The sequence below is a fragment of the Oryctolagus cuniculus genome, chromosome 3, assembly GCF_051225735.1.
Source record: "Oryctolagus cuniculus isolate XC-2025 breed Fujian yellow rabbit chromosome 3, ASM5122573v1, whole genome shotgun sequence".
NCBI classification, from domain to species: domain Eukaryota; kingdom Metazoa; phylum Chordata; class Mammalia; order Lagomorpha; family Leporidae; genus Oryctolagus; species Oryctolagus cuniculus.
The window spans coordinates 48562743-48587408 of NC_142869.1; the positions used below are offsets into that span (position 1 = coordinate 48562743).

General features: G+C 41.0%; 1 protein-coding gene across 20 annotated transcripts in view; it reads left to right on the plus strand.

Moving 5' to 3' along the window:
• The window catches only part of LOC149127332 (uncharacterized), a 304837-nt gene that overhangs the window by 4404 nt on the left and 275767 nt on the right, over window positions 1-24666 (plus strand). For 2 of the 20 annotated variants that reach the window (XR_016232001.1, XR_016232006.1), the window contains exons 3-5: window positions 13869-14032; window positions 14110-14216; window positions 15725-16132. The exons of 10 other annotated variants lie outside the window; for them this stretch is intronic. Coding sequence is in view for 2 of the 10 variants with exons in the window: in XM_089330166.1 (XP_089186292.1) it covers window positions 3043-3198 (156 nt within the window). In the remaining 8 variants the exon portion in view is untranslated. Of the gene's footprint in view, window positions 1-3042; window positions 4314-13868; window positions 14033-14109; window positions 14217-15724; window positions 16133-20593; window positions 22064-24666 lie in introns of those variants that run through there. 8 more of the 20 variants (XR_016231997.1, XR_016232004.1, XR_016232012.1 and 5 more) reach the window with 5 other exon arrangements.

Here is a 24666-nt window from a genome sequence, read left to right on the forward strand (position 1 = left end):
TCAGCGTGGTGTGCTGGCCACAGCGCGCCGCCCGCGGCCACCATTGGAGGGTGAACCAACAGCAAAGGAAGACCTTTCTCTCTGTCTCTCTCTCACTATCCACTCTGCCTGTCAAAAAAAAAAAAAAAAAAAAAAGGCATGAAAGGGGCTGGCGTTGTGACATAGTGGGTTAAGCTGCTCCAGTTAAGATCCAGCTGCCTGCTAATGCGCTTGGTAAAGCAGCAGAAAAGATGGTCCAAGTCCTTGGGCCCCTGCACCCACTTGGGAGACTTGGAAGAAGCTCCTGGCCCCTGGCTTCAGCCTCCCCGACACCACTCCCCCCCGAGCTGTTGCAGCCATTTGAGGAGTGAACCAATGGATGGAAGATCTCTCTCCTCTCTTTTTCTCTCTTCTCTCTCTCTCTCTCTTTCTCATTCTGACTTTCAAAAAAATAAAAACCTTTTAAAATTTTTTGAAAGCACGAGAAGACTTCTGTAGGATCAAAAATCTTTCTCATATTGTTTATCTAATGCTTCAAAATGTTTTAACTACTGTTTGCTGGTGTTTCTCAATATCCTATATAAAGATCAATAAATAAATCTAAAAAGACCCCAGCTTTCCCAAGTTAAGAGCCCTGTTTCCTAACCAGCCCTGTAAGAAGTATATGATAGTTTTTTTCCTAACATCATGTCTGACACATTGGAGTGCAGGACTTGATGACTATAGAATTTTGTTGTTTTTTAAGATTTCTTTATTTATTTGAAAGGCAGAGATACAGACAGAAAAGGAGAGAGAGAGAGAGAGAACTTTCATCTGCTGGTTCACTCCTCAAATGACCACAATGGCTCCAGGCCGAAGCCAGGAGCCAGGAGTCAGGAGCTTCTTCCAGGTCTCCTACATGAGTGCAGGGGCCCAAGCACTTGGGCCATCTTCTGCTGCTTTCCCAGGTGCATTAGCAGGGAGCTGGATTGGAAGTGGAGCAGCTGGAACCTGAACCAGTACCCACATGGGATGCAGCACTGCAGGCCGAGGCTTAACCTTCAGTGCCACAATTCCGTTTTATTATCATGATTTCTCTATAATAAAAGAGATCCCTTTTCTTATTTTGGAACAGTTGCAAGTTCATATACATGCACATACACATATATGCCAGTAAGAAACACTAAATACTCCCATACAAACCTCAAATTAAGAGCATTTCCCTGATATACATGGAGTATCCCTATTGCAAAGCTGCTTACAGATAATGTCCTCTAACTCCTTCAGTTTCTGTGGAAAAGATACAAGGCCAGAGATGTGAACAGGATTACTAGCTACAGCCCCACATGAATTACCTAATCTGGATGATAACCACCAAAGACTGCTAATAGCACAGACAACCAGACCAAACCCATTAAATTAGAACTGCAAAGATGGGGCTCAGGCAGAAACATACTTTTAATCCCCTGGAAATACACAGTGCAACCAAATTTGAGAATTAAACCAGGTTAAGAGTTTATTTTCCAGAATAATTTTGTTTTTCACATAAATAGCTGGAGCAATGTTGCCCTACCACTGGTTAGGGAACTCCTGCATTGATAAATTTCTGGGAATGAAATTACTGAGCACATATTTAAAACTTTAAATATGTATTGTCAAATTAGATTTTAGGAATTTTGGAGAGACTTATACTCCCGTTTGTCCTTTGTGTATGCATTAAACATAAATGCTTTCATTTATTCAGATATTTATTGAACTACTGCATGTGTAAGCACTGAGTCTGCATTAGCAGCACATAATACAAAACTCCCTGACTTCAGGGAGCTTCCATTCTAAGAGGCTAAACTGACAATACAAGAAATAAATAACAGTCATCCAGTGTAGCACTACAGTGAAAAAGCAAGAGAGGGGATGGGGATTAGGGACGGCTGAACAGAGTGGGCAGACAAGGTGACATCTGAATAAAGTCACAAAGGAGAGGAGGAACCAGCCAGTTAAATGTCTGAGGCTAGGCACTCCAGTCAGGGAAGGACATCACAGAGGTCCAAGCCTTTCTGGCTTTTTCCAGAAACAGCAAGAAGGCTACTCTAGCTGAAGCAATGGGCAGAGAATCTATGTGATAAGGACGAAAGGGCGTGGTGTCTATGAGCAGACTTTGCAGACTTTGACTTTCCCTCTCTGAGGAGGCTCTGTTGGCATGTTCAAGCAAACACCTGACGTGCTAACCTGACTTAACAGGGCTGCTCTGACTGTTGGGAAGAGAGCGACAGGAGCAAAGGTGGAAGCAGGAAAAGCAGTTAGAGGGTCACTGCGATGTCTGGTGGCTTGCACCAGAGTGGTAGCAGTGACAATGGAAAATGTGATCAGTGTCGGCAGCTATGCGGAAGATAGCAGCTGGTGACTTCACAGTCCTGCTAGAAATGCACTATATCAGAATGAGCCAAGTCAGGTATGACTTCCAGAGTTTTGGTCTGAGCAACTGGAAAGATGGAGTTGTCATTAACAGAAATGGGGAAGACGACAAGTGGAGTGGGTTTGAAGAATGTGGATGGGTCAGGAGGACCATTTTAGATCTCCTAAGACAGTGAGATGGGAAGAACTCAGTCAGGAGAGTGCCATGTTGAATGTCAGGTGAGTTGCAGGTTTTGGGGAAGGGAAGGTGAACATTGTGCAAAATGCAGCAAATAGATGAAAAGAGATAGAAGAAAAGAATAATTATTGGGGTTAGCAAAAACCAATATCCTTGGTGTTATGTCACAGCAGGGTAAAAGCAGGTACTTGGGACACCCACATCCCATCCAGGTGCCTGTTGGAGTCCTGGTTACTCTACAGTTCCACTACAGCTTCCAGCTAATGCACCTGGGAAGGAGGTAGATGATGGCTTAGGCACGTGAGTCTCTGCCACTCACATGAGAGACCCAGATGGGGTTCCAGGCTCCAGGCTTTAGCCTGGGCCAACCCTGGCTATTGCAGTCATTTGAAGAGTAAGCCAAGAAATGGAAGATCTGTCTCTGTCTCCCTTTCCCTCTCCTTCTCCATCACTTTGCCTTTCAAATAAAAATAAATAAATCTTTTCTTAAAAAGATGAAGGACCTGGGTGACCTTGACAAGAGCAATCCGGGTGAAGCTGGTGAGGTCGGAAAGCCTGAACGAGTTCAAGAGAGAACAGAAGTCCAGCAATTGGAAATGTCACAGGACACATTTACTCATGGAGTTCCCACTATAGGAGCCTTGCTGTAGAGGAGAGTGGAGAAATGGGGTAATGGCTTCAGGCAAAATGTATAACACGGGTTTTTTTTAAGATGTGAAAAATAACATCATGACTGTGGGCTGAGGGGTGTAATTCAGTAGTGATGGGGGTTGGGGAGAGCGAGGAGGACACAGCCTTGTCCTCGAGTAGGTGAGAGGGTATGGGGCCCGCGGACAGACGCATCTTCTGGGACAGGAGAGTGGTTGACAAGGTGAGGGGGAGCGTGTGGAAGTTCTGATTCTTACTATTCTGAGTGAAAAAGGCAAGATCATCAGCATGAGCACGGGGAGGACACACTGAAAATCTGAAGTGTGACAAGACACTATGAAATAGCCCCGGGGGCGGGAGGCACAGACAGTCAAAGCCAAAATCAACTATTGGGATTGCATCAAATTGAGAAGTTTCTGTACTGCAAAAGAAACAGTCAGGAGAGTGAAGAGACAACCAACAGAATGGGAAAAAATATTTGCAAACTATGCAACAGATAAAGGGTTAATAACCAGAATCTACAAAGAGATCAAGAAACTCCACAAAAACAAAACCAACAACCCACTTAAGAGATGGGCCAAGGACTTCAATAGACATTTTTCAAAAGAGGAAATCCAAATGGCCAACAGGCACATGAAAAAATGTTCAAGGTCACTAGCAATCAGGGAAATGCAAATCAAAAGCACAATGAGGTTTCACCTCACCCCGGTTAGAATGGCTCACATACAGAAATCTACCAACAACAGATGCTGGCGAGGATGTGGGGAAAAAGGGACACTAACCCACTGTTGGTGGGAATGCAAACTGGTCAAGCCACTATGGAAATCAGTCTGGAGATTCCTCAGAAACCTGAAGATAACCCTACCGTTCGACCCAGCCATCCCACTCCTTGGAATTTACCCAAAGGAGTTTAAATTGATAAAGAAAAAAGCGGTCTGCACCCTAATGTTTATTGCAGCTCAATTCACAATAGCCAAGACCTGGAACCAACCTAAATGCCCATCAATGGTAGACTGGATAAAGAAATTATGGGATATGTATTCTTTAGAATACTATACCGCAGTAAGAAACAACGAAATCCAGTCATTTGCAACAAAATGGAGGAATCTGGAACACATCATGCTGAGTGAAGTAAGCCAGTCCCAAAGGGACAAATACCATATGTTCTCCCTGATCGGTGACAACTGACTGAACACCAAAAAGGAAACCTCCTGAAGTGAAATGGACACTATGAGAAATGGTGACTTGATCAGCATAGCCCTGACTGCTAATGGACAACTTAATACATTATCCCTCATAGTATTTTTTTTTTTCTGTTCTACTTAATATGACTGGTTTAATTCTGTAATTATCACACAGTTATTCTTAAGGGTTGAAAATTAACTGAAATGTGATCCCTGTTAAACATAAAAGTGGGAATAAGAGAGGGAAGAGATGTATAATTTGGGGCATGCTCAGGCTGACTTGCCCCAATTGGTAGAGTTGGAAACATACTAGGGGATTCCAATTCAATCCCATCAAGGTGGCATGTGCCAATGCCATCTCACTATTCCAAGTGATCAATTTCAGTTCACAATTGATCATAATGAAAGGACTAAGAGTCAAAGGGAGCACATAAACAAGTCTAGTATCTGCTAACACTAACCGATAGAATAAATAAAGGGGAGAGTGATCCAACATGGGAAGTGAGATACTCAGCAGACTCATAGAATGGCGGATGTCCTAAATAGCACTCTGGCCTCAGAATCAGCCCTAAAGGCACTCGGATCTGGCTGAAAAGCCCATGAGAGTATTTCAGGCATGGAAAGCCAAGACACTCTGGCAAAAAGATCTCTGTGAGTGAGATCCCAGTGGAAAGAACAGGTCTTCAAAGAGGGAGGTGCCTTTCTCTGAAGGGAGGAGAGAACCTCCACTTTGACTATGACCTTGTCTAAACAAGATAAGAGTCGGAGAACTCAAGGGGCTTCCATAGCCTTGGAAACTCATGACTGGAGCATAGGGAGATTACTGATGCCATAAACAGGAGTGTCAATTTGTAAAGTCAACAACAGGAGTCACTGTGCACTTACTCCTCATGTAGGATCTCTGTCCTTAATGTGCTGTACACTGAGGCTTAATGCTATAACGAGTACTCAAACAGTATATTTCACTTTGTGTTTCTATGGGGGTGCAAACGATTGAAATCTTTACTTAATGTACACTAAACTGATCTTCTGTTAAAAAAAAAAAAAAAAAAGAAACTATCAATTCCCAACTTGACTCTCACTGGGATTAAACATGACAATAGGTCTGATCTGATTTCATCATCATTTAAAAAAAAATCATCTATTATTTTTCACTTCATGTTTCTGTGTGGGAACAAACTGTTGAAATCGTTACTTAAGGTATACTAAGCTGATCTTCTGTATACTAAGATAATCGAAAATGAATCTTGATGTGAATGGAAGGGGAGAGGGAGTGGGAAAGGGGAGGGTGGTGGGTGGGAGGGACGGTATGGGGGGGAAAGCCATTGTAACCCATGAGACGTACTTTGGAAATTTATATTCATTAAATAAAAGAAAAAAAAAAAAAAAAAAGAAAGAAATAGCCCCGGGGGAACGTGGGAGTGAATGAGCTCAGGAAATGCATGACAATTTTAGAAGCGGACTAAAGCCTCACTGCAAGGCAGTTAACAGCCAATTTAAAGTTATACCAATGCACATGGTTTTATATTTTTCATCATACACATTCATCTGTGATGGTTAGGCATAGACTGGGCTGGGAGTTGGATTTAACCAGTATTGGAGTTTTGACAAATGCTAGTAACACTGTTTTTGGAAATTTATGTTATGCAAGTCTTTCCCCAGTTTGTGATTTGACCTTTACTTTTATCTGTATTTTTTAAGTATAGACACTTTGTGTTTTTATATGATCAATTTTTTTTATTTTTTCCTATGGTTTCTTCAATTGCTTTTTTTGCTTGAGACTATCTTTCCTCATTAAAGGATGATAAAAACTTTCTTCTATACCTTTTCCAGTTTCTTTTTAACAATAACAAGTGACTAATTCTTTTTTTTTTAATTTTTTTAAAGATTTTTATTTATTTATTTGAAAGTCAGAGTTACACAGTGAGAGGAGAGAGAGAGAGAGAGGTCTTCTATCTGATGGTTCACTCCCCAGTTGGCCGCAATGGCCAGAGCTGTGCCCATACAAAGCCAGGAGCCAGGAGCTTCTTCTGGTCTCCCACGTGGGTGAAGGGGCCCAAGGACTTGGGCCATCTTCTACTGCTTTCCCAGGCCATAGCAGAGAGCGGGATGGAAAACGGAGCAGCCGGGACTCGAACTGGTGCCCACATGGGATGTGTAAGTGCTTCAGGCCAAGGTATTACCCCACTGGGATCCTAGTACTTGAACCTCTGCTTCCCAGGGTGTGCATTAACAGGTAGCTGGAGTAGGAAGTAGAGTCAGGAATCAAACTCAGGAACTCTGATATAAATGTAGGCATCCCAAGCAGTGTCTTAATCACGACACTTTTCCCAGATTTTCATGGTTGAAATTTTTTTTTTTTAGACAGGCAGAGTGGACAGAGAGAGAGACAGAGAGAAAGGTCTTCCTTTGCCATTGGTTCATCCTCCAGTGGCCGCCGCGGCCGGCGCTCGCGCCGATCTGAAGGCAGGAGCCAGGTGCTTCTCCTGGTCTCCCATGGGGTGCAGGGCCCAAGCACTTGGGCCATCCTCCACTGCACTCCCTGGCCACAGCAGAGAGCTGGCCTGGAAGAGGAGCGACCGGGAAAGAATCCGGCGCCCCAACTGGGACTAGAACCCGGTGTGCCGGCGCCACAGGCGGAGGATTAGCCTAGTGAGCCACGGCGCCAGCCTTTCATGGATGAATTTTTAACTCTTTATCTGTTTTATGCTGTAATGAAAAGCTCATCAAAAGTTATTTTATTTTCCTAACATTTACTACATTTACTTTTTTTTCTTTTTTTTTTTTTTTTTTTTGACAGGCAGAGTGGACAGTGAGAGAGAGAGACAGAGAGAAAGGTCTTCCTTTGCCGTTGGTTCACCCTCCAATGGCCGCCGCAGCCGGCACGCTGCGGCCGGCGCACCGTGCTGATCTGATGGCAGGAGCCAGGTAATTCTCCTGGTCTCCCTTGGGGTGCAGGGCCCAAGGACTTGGGCCATCCTCCAGTGTACTCCCTGGCCACAGCAGAGAGCTGGCCTGGAAGAGGGGCAACCGGAACCGAATCTGGCGTCCCGACCGGGACTAGAACCCGGTGTGCCGTCGCCGCAGGCGGAGGATTAGCCTAGTGAGCCGCGGCACCGGCCCTAACATTTACTATAAAAACATTTCCTTAACCTTCAATTTTTAATTTCATTGAAATATATTATCTTTTTGTCTTTTTTTCTGCTAAAATAACTCTAATTCCAAATTACCACTTCTCTAGGTCACTGATTTATCTGTCCATTCTCTGTAAATAATATGACTTTAATATTGCATATTTTTTTAAGATTTATTTATTTATTTGAAAGGCAGAGACAGAAAGAAAGAGACAGATCTTCTGTCTGCTGGTTCACTCCCCAAATGGCCATAAGGTCTGAACCAGGCCAAAGCCAGGAGCCTGGAACTCCATCCTGATCTCTCACATGGGTGTCAGGGACCCAAGCACTTGGGCTTCCCTTCCACTCCCTCCCCAAGCACATTGACAGGAAGCTGGATCAGCAGTGTTGGATCTGGGACTTGAACCAGCACTCCAGTATGAGGAAATGAAATGCGGGCATTCTAAATAGTAGTTTAACAGCTGTACCACAACTCTTGCCCCACCCTCTGCCCCCACTTTTATGAATATTCTTTATTATTTCTTACTTTATTTTCTGAGAAAGTTTTTTTTTTTCACGATTTAAAGCCCTCTTTGGGTTTGAGATAGAAAGTAGCCTAAGCATTAATGTGGGACATACCAATTTTTTTAAATAATATTCTCAGGTTCTCTTGTCAGGAAACATGCTATTATCCCCTATTTTGGCCTTTTAAATTTAACTGGATTGATTACTCACTTATGTTTTTATGTACTTAAAACCTCTTTCAATTGAAGTTTTCCTTTTATTTTTTATTTTGTTACAGTGATTCCTCAAGTAAGTTCCCCAGAAGGAAAAACCTTCGATACTTTACATATCCAAAAAGTGTACGGTTTTTCTCACACCTTTTGGGCACGCATTTTTTAGATTGTGTCCCTTTTCTCTTAATATTTATCATTAAGTCAATGGGTAGAACATTCTGTGACACAGTGAATATAGAAGAAAAAAATTTAAAAACCTGAATGTCAAAAAAGGGAGCTCTGTTAAACAAGTTACTGTATCACTCGTAGTCTATATCATTATTTTTAATAAGATAAATGCATGTGTACTGATAAGGACCCAAGTCCATATGAAAAAAAGGAAGCTATGTAACTTTATCTGTACTTTTATTAGATTTTTGCAAAATATAAGCCCACATGGATATTTGTTGATATATCTATTTCCATACTATATGAGTCAGTTCCCAAACTTTATATAAAATTGAATTAAAAGATATGTTTATTTTGATGCAAAATATTTGAAACCCACACATACTTTTTTATAAAGCCAAGTAATTTTTTTAAGATTTATTTATTTATTTGAAAACTAGAATTACAGAGAGAGAGAGAGACAGAAACCTCCTAGTCACTGGTTCACTGCCCAGATGGCTACAATGACTGGGGATGGGACAGGCAGAAGCAGGAGCTAGGAACTCCATCTGGGTCTCCCAGGTGGGCGTCAAGGGCCCAAGTGCTTGGGCCATCTTCTGTTGCTTTTCCAGGTGCAGGGAGCTGGATCAGAAACAGAACAGCCAGGACTGGCAGTGACACTCATGTAGAATGGCAGCATCAGGCAGCAGCTTAACCCACTGTGCCACACCGTTGGCCCCATGCCTAATTTTTTTTTAATTTTTTATTATTTTTTATTTTTTGACAGGCAGAGTGGACAGTGAGAGAGAGAGACAGAGAGAAAGGTCTTCCTTTGCCGTTGGTTCACCCTCCAATGGCCGCCGCAGCCGGCGCGCTGCGGCCGGCGCACCACGCTGATCCGATGGCAGGAGCCAGGATCCAGGTGCTTTTCCTGGTCTCCCATGGGGTGCAGGGCCCAAGCACCTGGGCCATCCTCCACTGCACTCCCTGGCCACAGCAGAGAGCTGGCCTGGAAGAGGGGCAACCGGGACAGAATCCGGCGCCCCGACCGGGACTAGAACCCGGTGTGCCGGCGCCGCTAGGCGGAGGATTAGCCTAGTGAGCCGCGGCGCCGGCCCGCCTAATTTTTTTTGATAGCACACATTTTCCACAAGCTTTTTAAAAACTTCTCATGTATCTGGAAGAATATGTACCAAATATTAACAAATCCCAGTGAGGACAAATATTAAGATGTGAAAGAGAAAATCTCACTTTTTATATTATATATTCTAAATTATTTGAAGTTTTAAAATTATATCAATGTTGATTAACAAGTGTAGTCTTTTTTGTAGCCAATATATACATTTATTTCACCTTCTTCCATGCCTTTATTTCACTTGACACTATTGACTACATTTCCTATGAACAACTCTAGGTAAATTGGCTTTCCTAAGTATTCCCATAATACATTGTACTTATTCAATTATAGGAATTTTCACTTTAATTTATAATTGTATCTGTACTAAAAGTCAGGTACTCTTCCTATTTAATCATTTTATTCTGGATCTTACTAAATGCATATTCAATAGCTGTTTCTTGAAAGTCGTCTTTGTGATTTGAAAGGGATTATGTATTGTTAGTTGTCTGGAAAGTGAAAGAGACAGTGGGCATGAGGTGGAAGAGGGAAGTGAGATAGGTGGGACGGAAAACCCTGAGCATGAGCTGTGTCCATTGGTGAAGAAAAACCACCAAGGGAAAGGTTCTTTTAATGGTAATCTATGTAGGGGGAAGAGAACAAGGCGGAGACCTGTGTGAGAAACTGTGGAGAGCAGTAAGGTAACTGGCTGTCTCCACTTAGGGGAATTCCACATTTAGAAAGGAACATTTTGCATAAATGTCTTTCTCTTTAGCAGTGACCCTTGTTGGAAGGATAAATAGGAGCAGCATGGAACTTCTCAAGAGGAAGGTTAGAGAGCAAACATTGCAAAAACAAGAGAAAAATAAAGTCTTGCTTATCAGAGTAAAGGCTGAGCTTCCAAAAAAGAAAGAAAGAAATATCAAAAGTACATACAAAAAGGTTAAAGTAAAATGCAAGCCCCTTTCTTCTTCATGTTGTAGTCTGGAGGTGAGCAGTTCAGGTTCCTGAGGAATCTCTGTTCCATGCAGTCACTCAAACCATATTCTTTCCCCCAAGGGTGATGTCTTCATCCTCATGGTCAAAGTTGTGTTGTGGTCACATTCATTGTTCTAACCCATGGAAAGAGAAAAGAGGAAGTCCAAGGCAAGAAGCTTATCTTTTAAAGCGGAGATGACCCTTAAATTACACATAACTTCAATTTATGTCCCATTAGCTGAAACAGCCACATAGTCACGTCTAACTAGGAAGGAGGCTAAAGATGTAGTCTGTAGCTGAGTAGTCGTGTATCTGATGTAATCTTGATTTCTGCAGAGAAAAAAAAGGCATGGATTTGGAGGAGAAACTAGAAGTCTTTGCCATGTTAAGATACCAAATACTGTTTTGTGTTTATAACATAACTGGTAAAAGTTTACTTGAAGCTATAATGGCAACTAAATACTCATCTAAGACTACTAACATGGGTACAGTGCCAAAACCAAGGATGGTGAGGAAATTTAAAGCTTAATGTATTCAATTTATAGGATTTTTCCTTTATTATAATATAATATACTTCCTATTTTTATGTTAACGTCTTTAATGAGATGGTGATGATGATAAATAGCATTTAAAAAGTACATTTTTCAAAATAAAATAGAATATCAGCAGCACTCATCAGTATACCCGTTCTCCAATTTATATGGGTAGGTTTAAGGTTGAGGTTTAACCAATTCTTGAAGTCATTGTGAGCCAGTGTTCCAGACAGCAGTCACACCCCAAGGTTCAGCCCAGAGGCCAGCAGTTAGAACCATCGTTGCCTCTACTGCTGCATCAGTGCAGAAGGTGGTACTTCACCCCCAGGAGAGGTTTCCTAAACTCTTGCCACCCACCCAAAACATCTCCTTCTCCTTAGTTGGTTAGATCCCCCCACCTCTGGATTCCTATAGTATTCTATACGTGGTCTCACCATAGCACTCATCATATTGCATTGTTTTACATTTTTTCTTAAGTTTTTAGTAGCTTTTTTCATTCTCTATACTAAAATATTTCATATATATAAACATTTCATATACCATAAAAATCAAGGATTCATTTTTATGCTTTAGTCGTAAACCAGATTCACTGAAACTTTATGCTATTTTTAGTTATATATTATCTTGTTATTTATACTTACATGTTCATTCGGTTGCACAATAATTTATGTATAATATACTTGACAAGCATCCTTAACATAACTGTTCATGCATTTCTTTGTAATAATGATACAGCTGCTTCCCGAGGGGCTGTAACTAGTAGGGACAAATCTGTGGAAATCTGGACCATTGTTGATGTGTTATGTTAAACATTAATGTTTCTCTTCTCCTACTTGAACATGAGCACTTCAAGAATAAAGGCATTGTACTCACTGGAGGCATTGACTCTTTTTCAGTATGAAAATATCTTCATTAGTCTGCTAGGGCTGCCATAACAAAATGCTAGAGATTGGGTGACATAAACAGCAGAACTTATTTCCTCGTAGTTCTAAAGGCTAGAAATCCAAGATTCATGTATCAGTAGGTTTGTTTATTTGAACCTTTCTGCTTTGCTTACTTATGGGTGCTTTCCCTCTGTGTTCTCACTTGTCTTTTCTCTATGGATCCTGGTGTCTCTTTGTGTGCTCAAGGGAATGCACAAATCACACTGAACTAGAGCATACCCTAACAGCGTCATTTAACTTAATCACCTCTTTATAGCTGATTACCCTTAAATCACCTCTCCAAATATGGTCACCTTCTGAAGTAGTACAGGTTAGGGCTTCCACAATTCCTTCCTTCCTTCCTTCCTTCCTTCCTTCCTTCCTTCCTTCCTTCCTTCCTCCCTTCCTCCCTTCCTCCCTTCCTCCCTTCCTCCCTTCCTCCCTTCCTCCCTTCCTCCCTCCCTCCCTCCCTCCCTTCCCTCCCTCCTTCTTTCTTTCCTCCCTCCCTCCCTCCCTTCCCTCCCTCCTTCTTTCCTTCCTTCCTTCCTCCCTCCCTCCCTCCCTCCCTCCCTCCCCTCCCTCCTTCTTTCTTTCCTCCCTCCCTCCCTCCCTTCCCTCCCTCCTTCTTTCCTTCCTCCCTCCCTCCCTCCCTCCCTCCCTCCCTCCCTTCCCTCCCTCCTCCCTCCCTCCCTCCCTCCCTCCCTTCCTTCCTTCCTTCCTTCCTTCCTTCCTTCCTTCCTTCCTTCCTTCCATTTGAAAGGTAGAGTTCTCCCATCTGCTGATACACTCCCCAAATGTCTCAAATGGCCAGATGAAAGCCAGGAGACAGGAGCTTCCTTTGGGTCTCAATGTGGGTACAGGTGCCCAAGCACTTGGGCCATCTTGCGCTGCTTTCCTAGGTGCATTAGTGAGGAGTAGAATGGGAAGTGGAGTAGCCAGGAATTGAACCAACACCCATATAGGATGCTGGCACTGCAGTGGGTGGCTTAACCCACTATGCCACAGCACTGGCACCAGGGCTTTCACAATTATAACCCATAGTAACATCTTTTTTTATTTTTGCTAATTATAAAAATAGTCTATTTTTACAAGCAAATTTACAGAAATGTATAAGTAGAAAGTTAAGACCTCCTATCATCTCTCCCCTCATGACAATAGTTCCCAGCATTTTCAATGTTTGTTGAGTGAATATGTGAGCAATGGAATGATCTGCCTATTATACTTGAAAAAGAGATACTGTAAGACCAGGCAACATTTTTAATGTCATAAAACTATGAGAAGAGTACCATAATTCAGTTCTATCAACTTTTCTATTTTTTAAAAAGATGTATTTATTTGAAAGGCAGAGTCATAGAGAGGGAGAGAAGGAGAAAGAAAGATCTTCCATCCACTTGGTCACTCCCCAAATGGCTACCTGCAACCAAGAGCCTAGAGCTTCTTCTGGGTTTCCAAATGGGTTCAGGGGCCCAAGCACTTGGGCCATCTTCTGCTGCATTCTCAGGTGCATTAGCAGGGAGCTGGATCAGAAGTAGAGCAGCCAGGACTTGAACCAGCACCCATTATAGGAGGCCAGCACTGCAGGCAGCAGCTTTACCCTGTATGCCACAGCTCCCATTCCATGCCAACTTTTCATTCAGTGTTTCTTCTACTATCTTATGTTACCTTTTCTTATGTTTATCATAATTATTGAATATTTGTGTCTCTCATTTTTGCTAAGGGGGCTAAGCTGAAGATTTTATATTTCTCTTTATAGTTACTAAACCTAATTAAGTTGTTTTTTACTTATATTTTCCCTTGTCTTAGGCTCTTTCTGCCACAAGAAACAAATTTCACTCAGATTAATTTTCATGTATTGCCGCATAAAAACGTTGTCAAAGATTCTGTGGCCCATTATCTGAGAGTACCTTTTGATAGTTTTGCTTGTGTGTATTCATGTGGTTCAGGTCATCTGATGGTTTTTCTGGGGCTGAAGGGTATAAGAAGGTCTCATTCACATGTCTGCTGGTTGGTGCTGGCTCTGCACAATGACGCCTCTCTTGTCTTCCATACGGTCTCTTGTCTCCCTGAACAACTGCACTGGGCTTCATTGCACTGTGGTCCCATGAGGGTGAGTAATGGAAGCTTCAGGGCCTCCTAAAGCTACATTCTAGAACTAGCATAAAGTCAGTTTTATCTGTTTTCTAGGTAAAAGCCAGTCACAAGTCCAGCCTGAATTTAAGGATATGAGGAGACAACCTCTTCCTTTTGATGGGAGAATGCCAACATCACATTGCAAAGAGGTGTGGACACAGGTGTGATTTCTTGGGAATCATTACTATAATCCCTTTTCCCAGTTGACATGTCCTGTAGGATCACATTTTACCTGCCAGCCTTACTTTCATGACTTCCTTTAAACAAAGTGAAAAGAATATAATGCCATCTTTGTACTATGTAACTCTGCCATCTGGTTTCAGAAAATCAGATAGAAAATCAATCTTTATATTAGTTAGCATTATGGCCAACTTCAAGTGGGAGAAGACCCCAAACATCTAGGCTTAAAGTAAATAGAAGTTTGTTTCTGGCTCATGTCAAAGGCGAGAGGTAGGTTCTCAGAGACTGGAATTGTCTCCACATATCAGGCCCCTTCTATCTTGTTCTTGCATTGACTGTACCTTCATTTTAATGATTCAAGACGACTGTAAAAAAATAAAATCCAAGCATTTTATCTCATTTCATACAACAGGAAGGAAAATGAAGAGGGAAAATAGAACCCACTCCAGTGTTAAAGAGGCTTCCTAGAATGTACATACCCAGCTTCCACTTATTTCTCATTAGTTTGCATGTAGTCACACTGCTATGCCTGTCAACAGTTGGGAAGTATACTTTTTATTTCTGGTGGCCATGTGCCCAGCTAAAAATCAAAGGTTCTATTACAGCAAGAGGCATGGGCTGAGACATGAAAAAGGTGAGGGAACAGATCATGTAAGATACCTGAGAGAAAAAGCCCATACAAAGGGAACTGAATGGACAAAGGTCTTGAAGCAAGAATATTCTAGGAATGTTTAACAGAAAGGCATCCAGTATAACTAGAGTAATAAGAAGAGGAGTGGTACTAAATGAAGATGAAGAAATAGCCAGAGATGGAAACCTAAGGGCTAGGTAATCTGTGAATATAGAGTGACAGGATACAGAGCAAAATCAGGAAAGGAGAAAGCCATACAGGACAAAGTCTGGGGGAAACCAGCTGCAAGCTTCCAAGAGTCTTTTCTTAGTGGAATCACACAGAAGGCGCCTTATTTCTCCCCAACAATTTGAAAATAACCGACACAAAATGCAGCCTGCCAGGAAAACACATTCCAACTCAGTGTCCAAGGTTTTTATTGAGGGCTAGTCATATAGACACCTTCTTCTTGGCACATACCAAAGTCCCTGGCTGCTAGAAGGCAAGCAGGTGTTTAGCATAAATCATTTTGTTTGTACAGTTCAGATACAGTGGGCCACTCATCATTTAGGGCATAGCCAGAACCTTAAGTTCCCAGGATGCCAGTCAATGGGCAACCTTGCAAGCAGATCTTACTAAGAACAGCAGCCTTGGGCCTGCTGTTAGCTCTTTACTACATAAAAGTGTCCAGAGAGGGATGTATGGAGCAAAGTGGAGTAGGGGACAAGCAACTAAACAGAGACTAAGCAGATGTGAAATCCCTTCATGCGCACCTGTGAAGCCATGTTCTATTCACATTAACCTACTCACAGATACCATCAGATGCAAAGTATGATTTTTTTCTTGTCTAACTATGATTCTGTGGTTCATTCTGCCTAGGATTCCTAGTCTTTTCATCCTCAAAACAAATGAAGATGGCCGGCGCCACAGCTCAATAGGCTAATCCTCTGCCTGCAGCGCCGGCACCCCAGGTTCTAGTTCCGGTTGGGGCGCTGGATTCTGTCCCGGTTGCCCCTCTTCCAGTCCAGCTCTCTATTGTGGCCCAGGAAGGCACTGGAGAATGGCCCAGGTCCTTGGGCCCTGCACCCCATGGGAGACCAGGAGAAGCACCTGGCTCCTGGCTTTGGATCAGCATGGTGCGCCGGCTGCAGCAGCCATTGAGGGGGTGAACCAACGGAAAAGGAAGCCCTTTCTCTCTGTTTCTCTCTCTCACTGTCCAAAACAACAACAACAACAACAACAACAACAAAACAAACAAACAAAAAAAACAAATGAAGAGCTTCATTTCCATTCTTTGTGAAAATTTCTTTTTTTTTTTTCCCTCCCAGAAACCTTTTATTTAAGGAATACAACCTTCATGAATTTCATAAATACAACTTTAGGAATATAGTGATTCTTCCCACTGTACCTGCCCTCCCACCCACACTCCCAACCCTCTTCTTCCTCCTTTTCCTATTCCATTCTTATTTTTTTAATAAGATCTATTTTAATTAGCTTTATACACATAAAATTAACTCGATACCAAGTAAAGAGCTCAAAAAATTGTATGGAGAAAAATTGTTCCTCAACAATCAAGACAAGGACTGTTCAAAGTCATTGCATCTCGAGGTGTTAATTTCACTTCTATATGTTACCTTTTAGGTGCTCCATTAGCTGTCACAGATCAGGGAGAATATATGGTATTTGTCCTTTTGGGACTGGCTTATTTCACTAAGTATGATGTTTGCCAGATTCATTGGTTTAGTTGCAAATGAAAGGATTTCATTCTTTTTACCGCTGTATAGTATTCTGTGGTGTACATACCCTATAATTTCTTTTTTTGTTGTTTTTTTTTTTTAAGATTTTATTTATTTATTTGAGAGGTAGAGTTACAGACAGTGAGAGGGAGAGACAAAGATAAAGGTCTTCCTTCTGCTGGTTTACTACCCAAATGGCCGCAACGGCCAGAGCTGCGCCTATCTGAAGCCAGGAGCCAGGAGCCTCCTCCAGGTCTGCCATGTGGGTGCAGGGGCTCAAGGACTTGGGCCATCTTCCACTGCTTTCCCAGGCCATAGCAGAGAGCTGGGTTGAAAGAGGAGCAGCTGGGACTCAAACTGGCGCCCACATGGGATGCCGGTGCTGAAGGCAGAGGATTAACCTGTTGCGCCATCGTGCTGGCCCCTCCCATTATTTCTTTATCCAGTCTTCAGCTGATGGACATTTGGGCTGATTCCATGTCTTAGCTAATGTGAATTGAGCTGCAGTAAACATAGGGATACAGATAACTCTTTCATATGCTTATTGCATTTCCCTTGGGTAAATTCCTAGGAGTGGGATCACTGGGTCATATGGTAGGTCTATATTTAGATTTCTGAGGTATCTTCAAACTGATTTCCATAGTGGTTTTGCTAGTTTACATTCCCACCAACAGTGGATTAGGGTAGCTTTTTCCCCACATCCTTGCCAGCATTTGTTGTTTGTTGACTTCTGTGAAAGCCATTCAAATAGGGATGAGGTGAAACCTCATTGTGGTTTTGATTGGCGTTTCCCTGACAGCTAGTGATTCTGAGCATTTTTTAATGTGCCTGTTGGACATTTGGATTTTCTCTTTTGGAAAATACCTGTTTAAGTCCTTTGCCCATTTCTTAACTGGGTTGTTTTTTTGTTGTTGTTGTTGTTGTTGAGTTTCTTGATCTCTTTATATATTCTGACTATTCATCCTTTATCAGTTGCATAGTGTGCAAATAATTGTTCCCCTTCTATCGGTTTCCTCTTCAGTTTGCTGAGTGTTTCTTTCACAGTGCAGAAGTTTCTGTGTTTGATATAATCCCATTTATCAATTTTGACTTTGATTGCCTGTGCCTCAGGAGTCTTTTCTAAGAATTGTTTCCTTATGCCAATGTGTAGCAGGGTTTCCCCAGTGTTCTCTAATAATTCAATGGTGTTGGGTTATAGGTTTAGGTCTTTGATCCATTTTGAGTGGATTTTTTTTCTTAGATTTTATTTATTTATATGAGAGGTAGAGTTACAGACAGTGAGAGGGAGAGAGAGAGAAAAAGATCTTCCCAAATGAGCGCAATGGGGGCCAGCGCTGTGGTGCAGCAAGTTAACGCTCTGGCCTGAAGCACCGGCATTCCATGTGGGCGCCAGTTCTAGTCCTGGCTGTTCCTCTTCCAATCCAGCTCTCTGCTATGGCCTGGGAAAGCAATAGAAGATGGCCCAAGTCCTTGGGCCGCTGCACCCATGTGGGTGACTTGGAAGAAACTCCTGGCTCCTGGCTTCGGATCAGCGCAGCTCTGGCCGTTGCGGCCAGTTGGGGAGTGAACCAGTGGATGGAAGATCTCTCTCTCTCTTTCTCTCTCTGCCTCTCCTCTCTTTGTGTAACTCTGACTTTCAAATAAATAAATAAATCTTAAAAAAATAAATCTTAAAAAAAAAATGACACAATGGCCAGAGCTGCGCCGATCTGAAGAGGAGCAGCCAGGACTAGAACCAGTGCCCACATGAGGTGCTGGAGCCACAGACGGAGATATTTCTCATATATATATATATATATATATATATAATCATGTCATCTGCATGAGGGATAATTTGACTTCCTCCTTCCCAATTTTAATCCTTTTGATTTCTTATTCTTGCCTCATTGCTCTAACTAAAACTTCCAGGACTATATTGAATAACAGTGGTTAGAGTGGGCATCCTTGTCTGGTTCCAGATCTCAGTGGGAATGGTAAAGCTTTCTGATCACTGCCCCCCACCCCCATTATTGTCTAGCCTCTTAAGAATGAGTCCTTCCTTTTGCTGTCCTCTCTGAGATCCTGGTACATATTTCTCTAGTGGCACTGATAAAACATATTTGCAATGTCCTATTTTATGCATTTATTCCTAAACAAATTATGTTCCCAGAACTTAGTATAGTGCTTCACAAATGGTAATTCTTTAATAAATTTGTATTGAGTGAATGAATGAATGAACCAAGAACCAATACAGATGATATCAGGAGTCAAGGATAAGTCTCAACCAGGATATCCAGTGCTCAGTTCTCATGCTTGAAATTATCATATCTCTTAGTTATTGAGATACTTACTATTTCCCAAAATTATGCTGCATTTGTAGTATACCATTTATTTGAAGATATTATTGCTTTACACATGTTAAATAGTAATGTTGGGATTGATTGTAATAATTTCCCTAGTGAACAAGTAGTTTTTTAAAATTATGGCAGAACTTAAATATTCTCCAACTATAAAAGTCTGATGCTAAGTAGACTCAATTCTGCAATATCAAGTATATTTATACAAGTAAGTAAACATAACAAATATCTATCCTGCTATGAAAGAAAATACTTACTACCACTAGTGCCTCATATATGTCTATTTTTTAATTAAACTCTTCAAAGGGGAATAATCTTAAGAAGAATTGTTTTCACAATCCACTAGCTATAGCACTGAAAATGAGTTCCCTAAGCAATTTTACAATAAAACCAATTCAGAAAAGCTTAGACACAGTCATAGCAAACACCCAATAAAATCCAAATTTATTACTCTTCCTATGAGATCTCTTTTGAGAAGGTAGGTGCCTTTTTAAAATTTTGTCATGTATTTTATAGGTTTCCTTTACTTCTGTGAGAGTTGTCAAAATGGAAGCTTTTGGTTAAATTCTTTGAAACAGGTTATGGTTGTGGTGACTCTGGTTGTTAACATGCAGGAGGTTACAAGGAATATACAAAATGGTTTGCATAAACTAAGGATAATTTTCTTTTAATTGCATCCTCTAAAATTGAAGCTCATTAGAATTAATTTTGCATGTCCAAGATCAGTCATGTGAGAGAGGGTTTGCAAGTATGTGTTGATGAGGTTGAGATGTTGTCCTGTTCTCTTGCATGGGTAGAAAGGAGGATGTTGTTAGAGAAGGAAATGAATACTTTTGACCATTTTTTTGGTGTCAGACATTTAGCATAAATTCTCTTTTAATCACTGCAAAATTCCCCTAAAGTAGGATTCATTATTATCATTCCACTAATGGTGGTAAAATGCAGCGCGGAGAGGGAGGCTCCAGGCCACACAACTATCACTAAGCAGAACTGAAATTCCAACCATGTTTCTCCGTGTCTCTACAATTAAACATAAGAGACCATGGTATCACATTGCAAAATACAAATAGGTCTAATTAAATGTTAGCTTTCCTGGATTTCATCCCTGAAATAGAATCAACTGCTTGGAAATTAAATTCAAAAACAGAAAGACTTGAACAGGGTTTAGAAATTATGGCTCCAAACCTGTTTGTTTGCCCTGTTACCTAAGGTTGCTTTGCAGCTGCAGGAGCAGAGCTGAGTAGTTGTGACACAGACCACGTGGTCCACAGAGCCCAAAATATTTACCATCTGACACTACAAAAAAGTGTGTGCCAGCTACTGCAATGGAACCTTTGCTGCCCAGTACCCAGTGCTGTCCCAGGAACAGCTACTCAATGTCTGGCAGTCCCTAGGAGGCCTGACGTCATCTAGCTGCAAGGGGATCTGCTGTCTCTGTCCCAGCCTGGAAGCAATATTTTTTAAAATGAATCAATTTGCCTTGCCCTAACCTAGTATCTGCCAATGAATCTTGTCCCAAATTCCATTCCCTAATTTCCTTGATAGCTAGAAACTTGTATGAATAAAAACAGATAATATAGTTGCTGTAAAAATGAAACCAAATTGTAAATCATTTGACATTCTGGATTCAGAAATCACAACATCATGAATTTAATTGGTGTGATTCTCTTGTATAGGTCTGATCACATCTGAGTGACCTGATCAAGCCAATGTTCTAAGTGTTTCAAAAATGAAAAAAAAATTAAGACTAGCAGTCACATTGATCCAAAAAGATAAATGACCAATGTTCACTTGAGAAATTAAATGATCAGCTTGTCAGTCTACAACATGTCTTGAGCATCTTTCATGCATTAAATGAGTTTAAAGAATAATGAAGATGATTTTTATGCCTTTTATGTTCTTACTTGTTTTTATACCATGATGGCAAAATAAAATAGAAAACAAAAGACTCTGTGCTAAAATTTTTGAACAAAACAAGAAACTGGGGAACAAAAGATAGCTAGTTCAACTTGATTAGGTTGGACCCATGAGCCAATCATTTATTTTCCAAAGTAACATGGAAGAAACAATTCTGGATGAAGTACAAGAAATTAAAGAAACAAAATTATATAAATAGTTTAATTATACAAAACTAAAAGAATAAACTTTTCAAATACAAAGAATTTCATCTTAATTTGAAGATATAGAAAAGTTAGTGACTACAGACACCCTTAATTTTAGTCTTTTTTTTAAAAAATTAGAGTACTTTTAGATTAATGGAAATCTTGCAAAGATAATACAGACTTACCAACATACCATTCATTCAGTTCCTCCTGTTAGCATCTTACATTAGTATGGAACATTTATTATAAGTAATGAATTAATATATGAGTATTATTAATTAAAGTCCATATTTTAACCATATTTTCTTAGCTGTAACCTCCTGTCTTTTGTAGCTTGGCCTTGGCTGCCCATCCTCGAGCCAATTAAGTATTGGCAAGGAAAATGGGACTGCTGTGATTGGTTTAACAAACCTGGAGCAGCCCTGACAATTCAGTTATTTGGCAGCTATCCTTGTGAGTGGCATCAGATGGATGTTGACAGGTCAATCACTGATTTCACCAGAGTGAACACAGTTTTCTAATGAAGGATCTATTAAGAGATAATATAAAAATACTGATTAAACAATACAACTTATCTTTATTATTCACTAATAGGACACCCACAGATTCATTTAATCATGAGTAGCCAGAGAAGTTCATGATACAGTAGTTGCTTGACATTTCTAAAATATATTTCTAAAACTCTTGAAATATTCAAGATGCAAGAGAATTAGAAAGCTTTCATGGGGCCGGTGCCATGGCGCATTAGGTTAATCCTCTGCCTGCAGCACCAGCATCCCATATGGGCGCCGATTCTAGTCCCGGCTGCTCCTCTTCCAATCCAGCTGTCTGCTGTGGCCTGGGAAAGCAGTGGAAGATGGCCCAAGTCCTTGGACCCCTGCACCCACATGGCAGACCAGGCAGAAGCACCTGGATCCTGGCTTCAGATCGGCACAGCTCCGGCCGTTGCTAAATTTGGGGAGTGAACCAACCTTTCTCTGTCTCTCCCTCTCACTGTCTGTAACTCTACCTCTCACATAAATAAATAAAATCTTTTTTAAAAAACGCTTTCATGTGATTTATTGACTTTCTCTTCATTCCATTGATAGACATATTTCCTATGCATGAACTCATACCCTACAGATTTCTGCCTTTTCTTTATTTCCTCTTTTTAAATTAAAAAAACTCTCTTTTAAAGAGGAAAATGTGTTCACATAATTAAGAATTCAAAGGTTACCAACGTGTATAGTGAGACTGCTTTCTCTGCCTTAAGCTCCCCAGTCACCCAGTTCCCCATTGCCTGCTAGCACCAAAGTTACCATTCTCTTGTCTACAATTCCAGAGGTAATTTGTGCTTTTACAAGCAAATATGTTCACATGTCCTTTCCCATCACCTTTGTTAACATTACTTTTGTACCTTGCTTTCTTCACATTTTTATCTTAGCAACTTTCCCATTGTGATAGAGGGCTTGTGCATTCTTTTTTATGCCTTCATAATATTCCATTAATGGGTTTACTATATTTTATTAATCCTCTGTTGATGGATGTGAATTTTGTCAAATTATTTCATATTATAGATAATGTTGCAAGGTATAAAGTGAGATATATGTTATTTCATGCCTGAAGGAGAATATCTGTAGAACAAACTACTGTCCTTTCATCTTTCACCAACATTTCATTTCAATCTAAGAACAAGTTTGTGCTGGATAAGAGTGGTCACTAAGTGTACTAAAATAATTTTTATCTTTGTGTGCTTGATATAAAAGACTTTTTCATGTTACACACTGAAACCTCCTTCAATTTATATATCCCATAAAGTTAATTTATGCCCAACAGTTGCCTCACTAAGAACAATCTTTTTCTTACAGTTTTACTTATATTACTAGAACTAACATCTGGGGAAACGAATACAGTAATAATGCCATTTGACTGCATGTGGAACAAGTTGAGAACAATACCAGGAAGTTGAGACATGCCAGGCAGTTGCCTGGCCTCGCTTGGCAACATAGCAACTTAGTCGCTGGTCTCAGATTCCTTTCCATCCAAATTGATGTCTCAGCAAAGTCACAAGGTTGGTGGCCCTTCTGCGGAAGCTTGTATATGTCCAGACTTTTGTAAACATTTCCTGCTAGAGTTCTTTAAAAAATTGTAAGTTCCAGTATATTTCAGCTGGCTCCCAATAGCGAGAGTCAGGAAAACTAAATGCATTCTTTCCTAGTTACCAGTCCAGAACAGAGGCCAGTGTACTCTGTGCAAGTTCTAAATAGTTAGACCATTGAATGTGGATTATGCTGTCCCCTGGGACTTACCAATGCATGCTCAATCAGTGCCCTCAGGAGATATGTGTTAGAATCTGTATGATAAAATTACAGAGAATATATTCCTGAAGTTGTATTTATGAAAAGCATGAAGTTTTTATTCCTTAAATAAAAGATTTCTGTGGAAAAATATAATAAAGCTGCTAGACTACTAAACACACACACACAGAAATTACAGTGAAAATACTGCCTAGCATTTATTGAGCACTCACTATGCGTCAAACACTCTGCTGAAAGCTTTGCAAGTTCAGTTTCAGACTTACAACTGGCATCAGTGGGAAGCTCGGCCCTTCACCTTTCGTTTTCCTCTGCCGAAGGAAACTCTGATGTCAGACTCATTTGTCCTAAGAGCTACTAAAATGAAAATATCCCTGCAAGAGAGAACACAGTAAATTAAACCAGTCTTCACACACCATTTTGATTGATTTTTATCATATTCCTTATGGAATGAAATTTTCATGAGGAGAGGGAAGAAAGAGCCCTATAGATGTCTTGTAGCGTGGATACGGAGTGCCATTGAGAAGGGGGCAGTAAAAGGCAAGGCTGATACATGGTCAAGGCTTAGTTTGCCTCATAGCAGTGCCTGGAATACAACCACCATCACTATTCCTTTCCCAATTTCAAGCCTGCTTGTGACTAACTGGGAAAACAAAAGCCAGAATGGATTGTTTTGACTCTGTGATATATTGATATTCATTTGATGGTTCATTTCGTAGTAGCGTGCTCAAACAGCAGTCACTTCTGATCAATGCATGAGACAGTCTTTAAAGTTCTTTACGGGTATGTATGAAGGGTGTTTAAGATCATGTCTTTTAAAGTATAATTGGCTCTTAAGACCAGTTTCATACAGATTTAGCGAATGTTTTTGAGATTGATTCTGGGTCTTTTAGCACAGAATTAGAGCGGTCTCTCAGAGGCATTATTTGTCAAGGCCTAAAACCATTCAGACTGTAGACCTCTGATGAACTGTTGGGAGGCATGGACAAGTGGGGTGAAATGTCTGAAACAGTGAGTCACAGCTAATTATACACAATTTAGCCAAGAGTTAAGCAAAAGGCTCCCCCCCATGGCTTTGATATATATCCACTTTGAACTATCATGGACAGGAGCTTGGTGTTTGTACCTTCTGAGCTCCCACAGGGTATTGCACTGTGCTTATCATGTATGGTTGTGCTGCGCTGCTGAGTACATCTTGCAGAGTCAAACTGAAGAGAGAAGGGAATCCTGTGAGTTTCCCACTATAGCTACTAGAAGCACACAGTTGGGCCGCAGTTCCCATGGCCTCTCCATTATTTCCAGAGAATTACCTAGGAACATGAATGGAAACAAGCTGTCTAGTCCAATGAGACC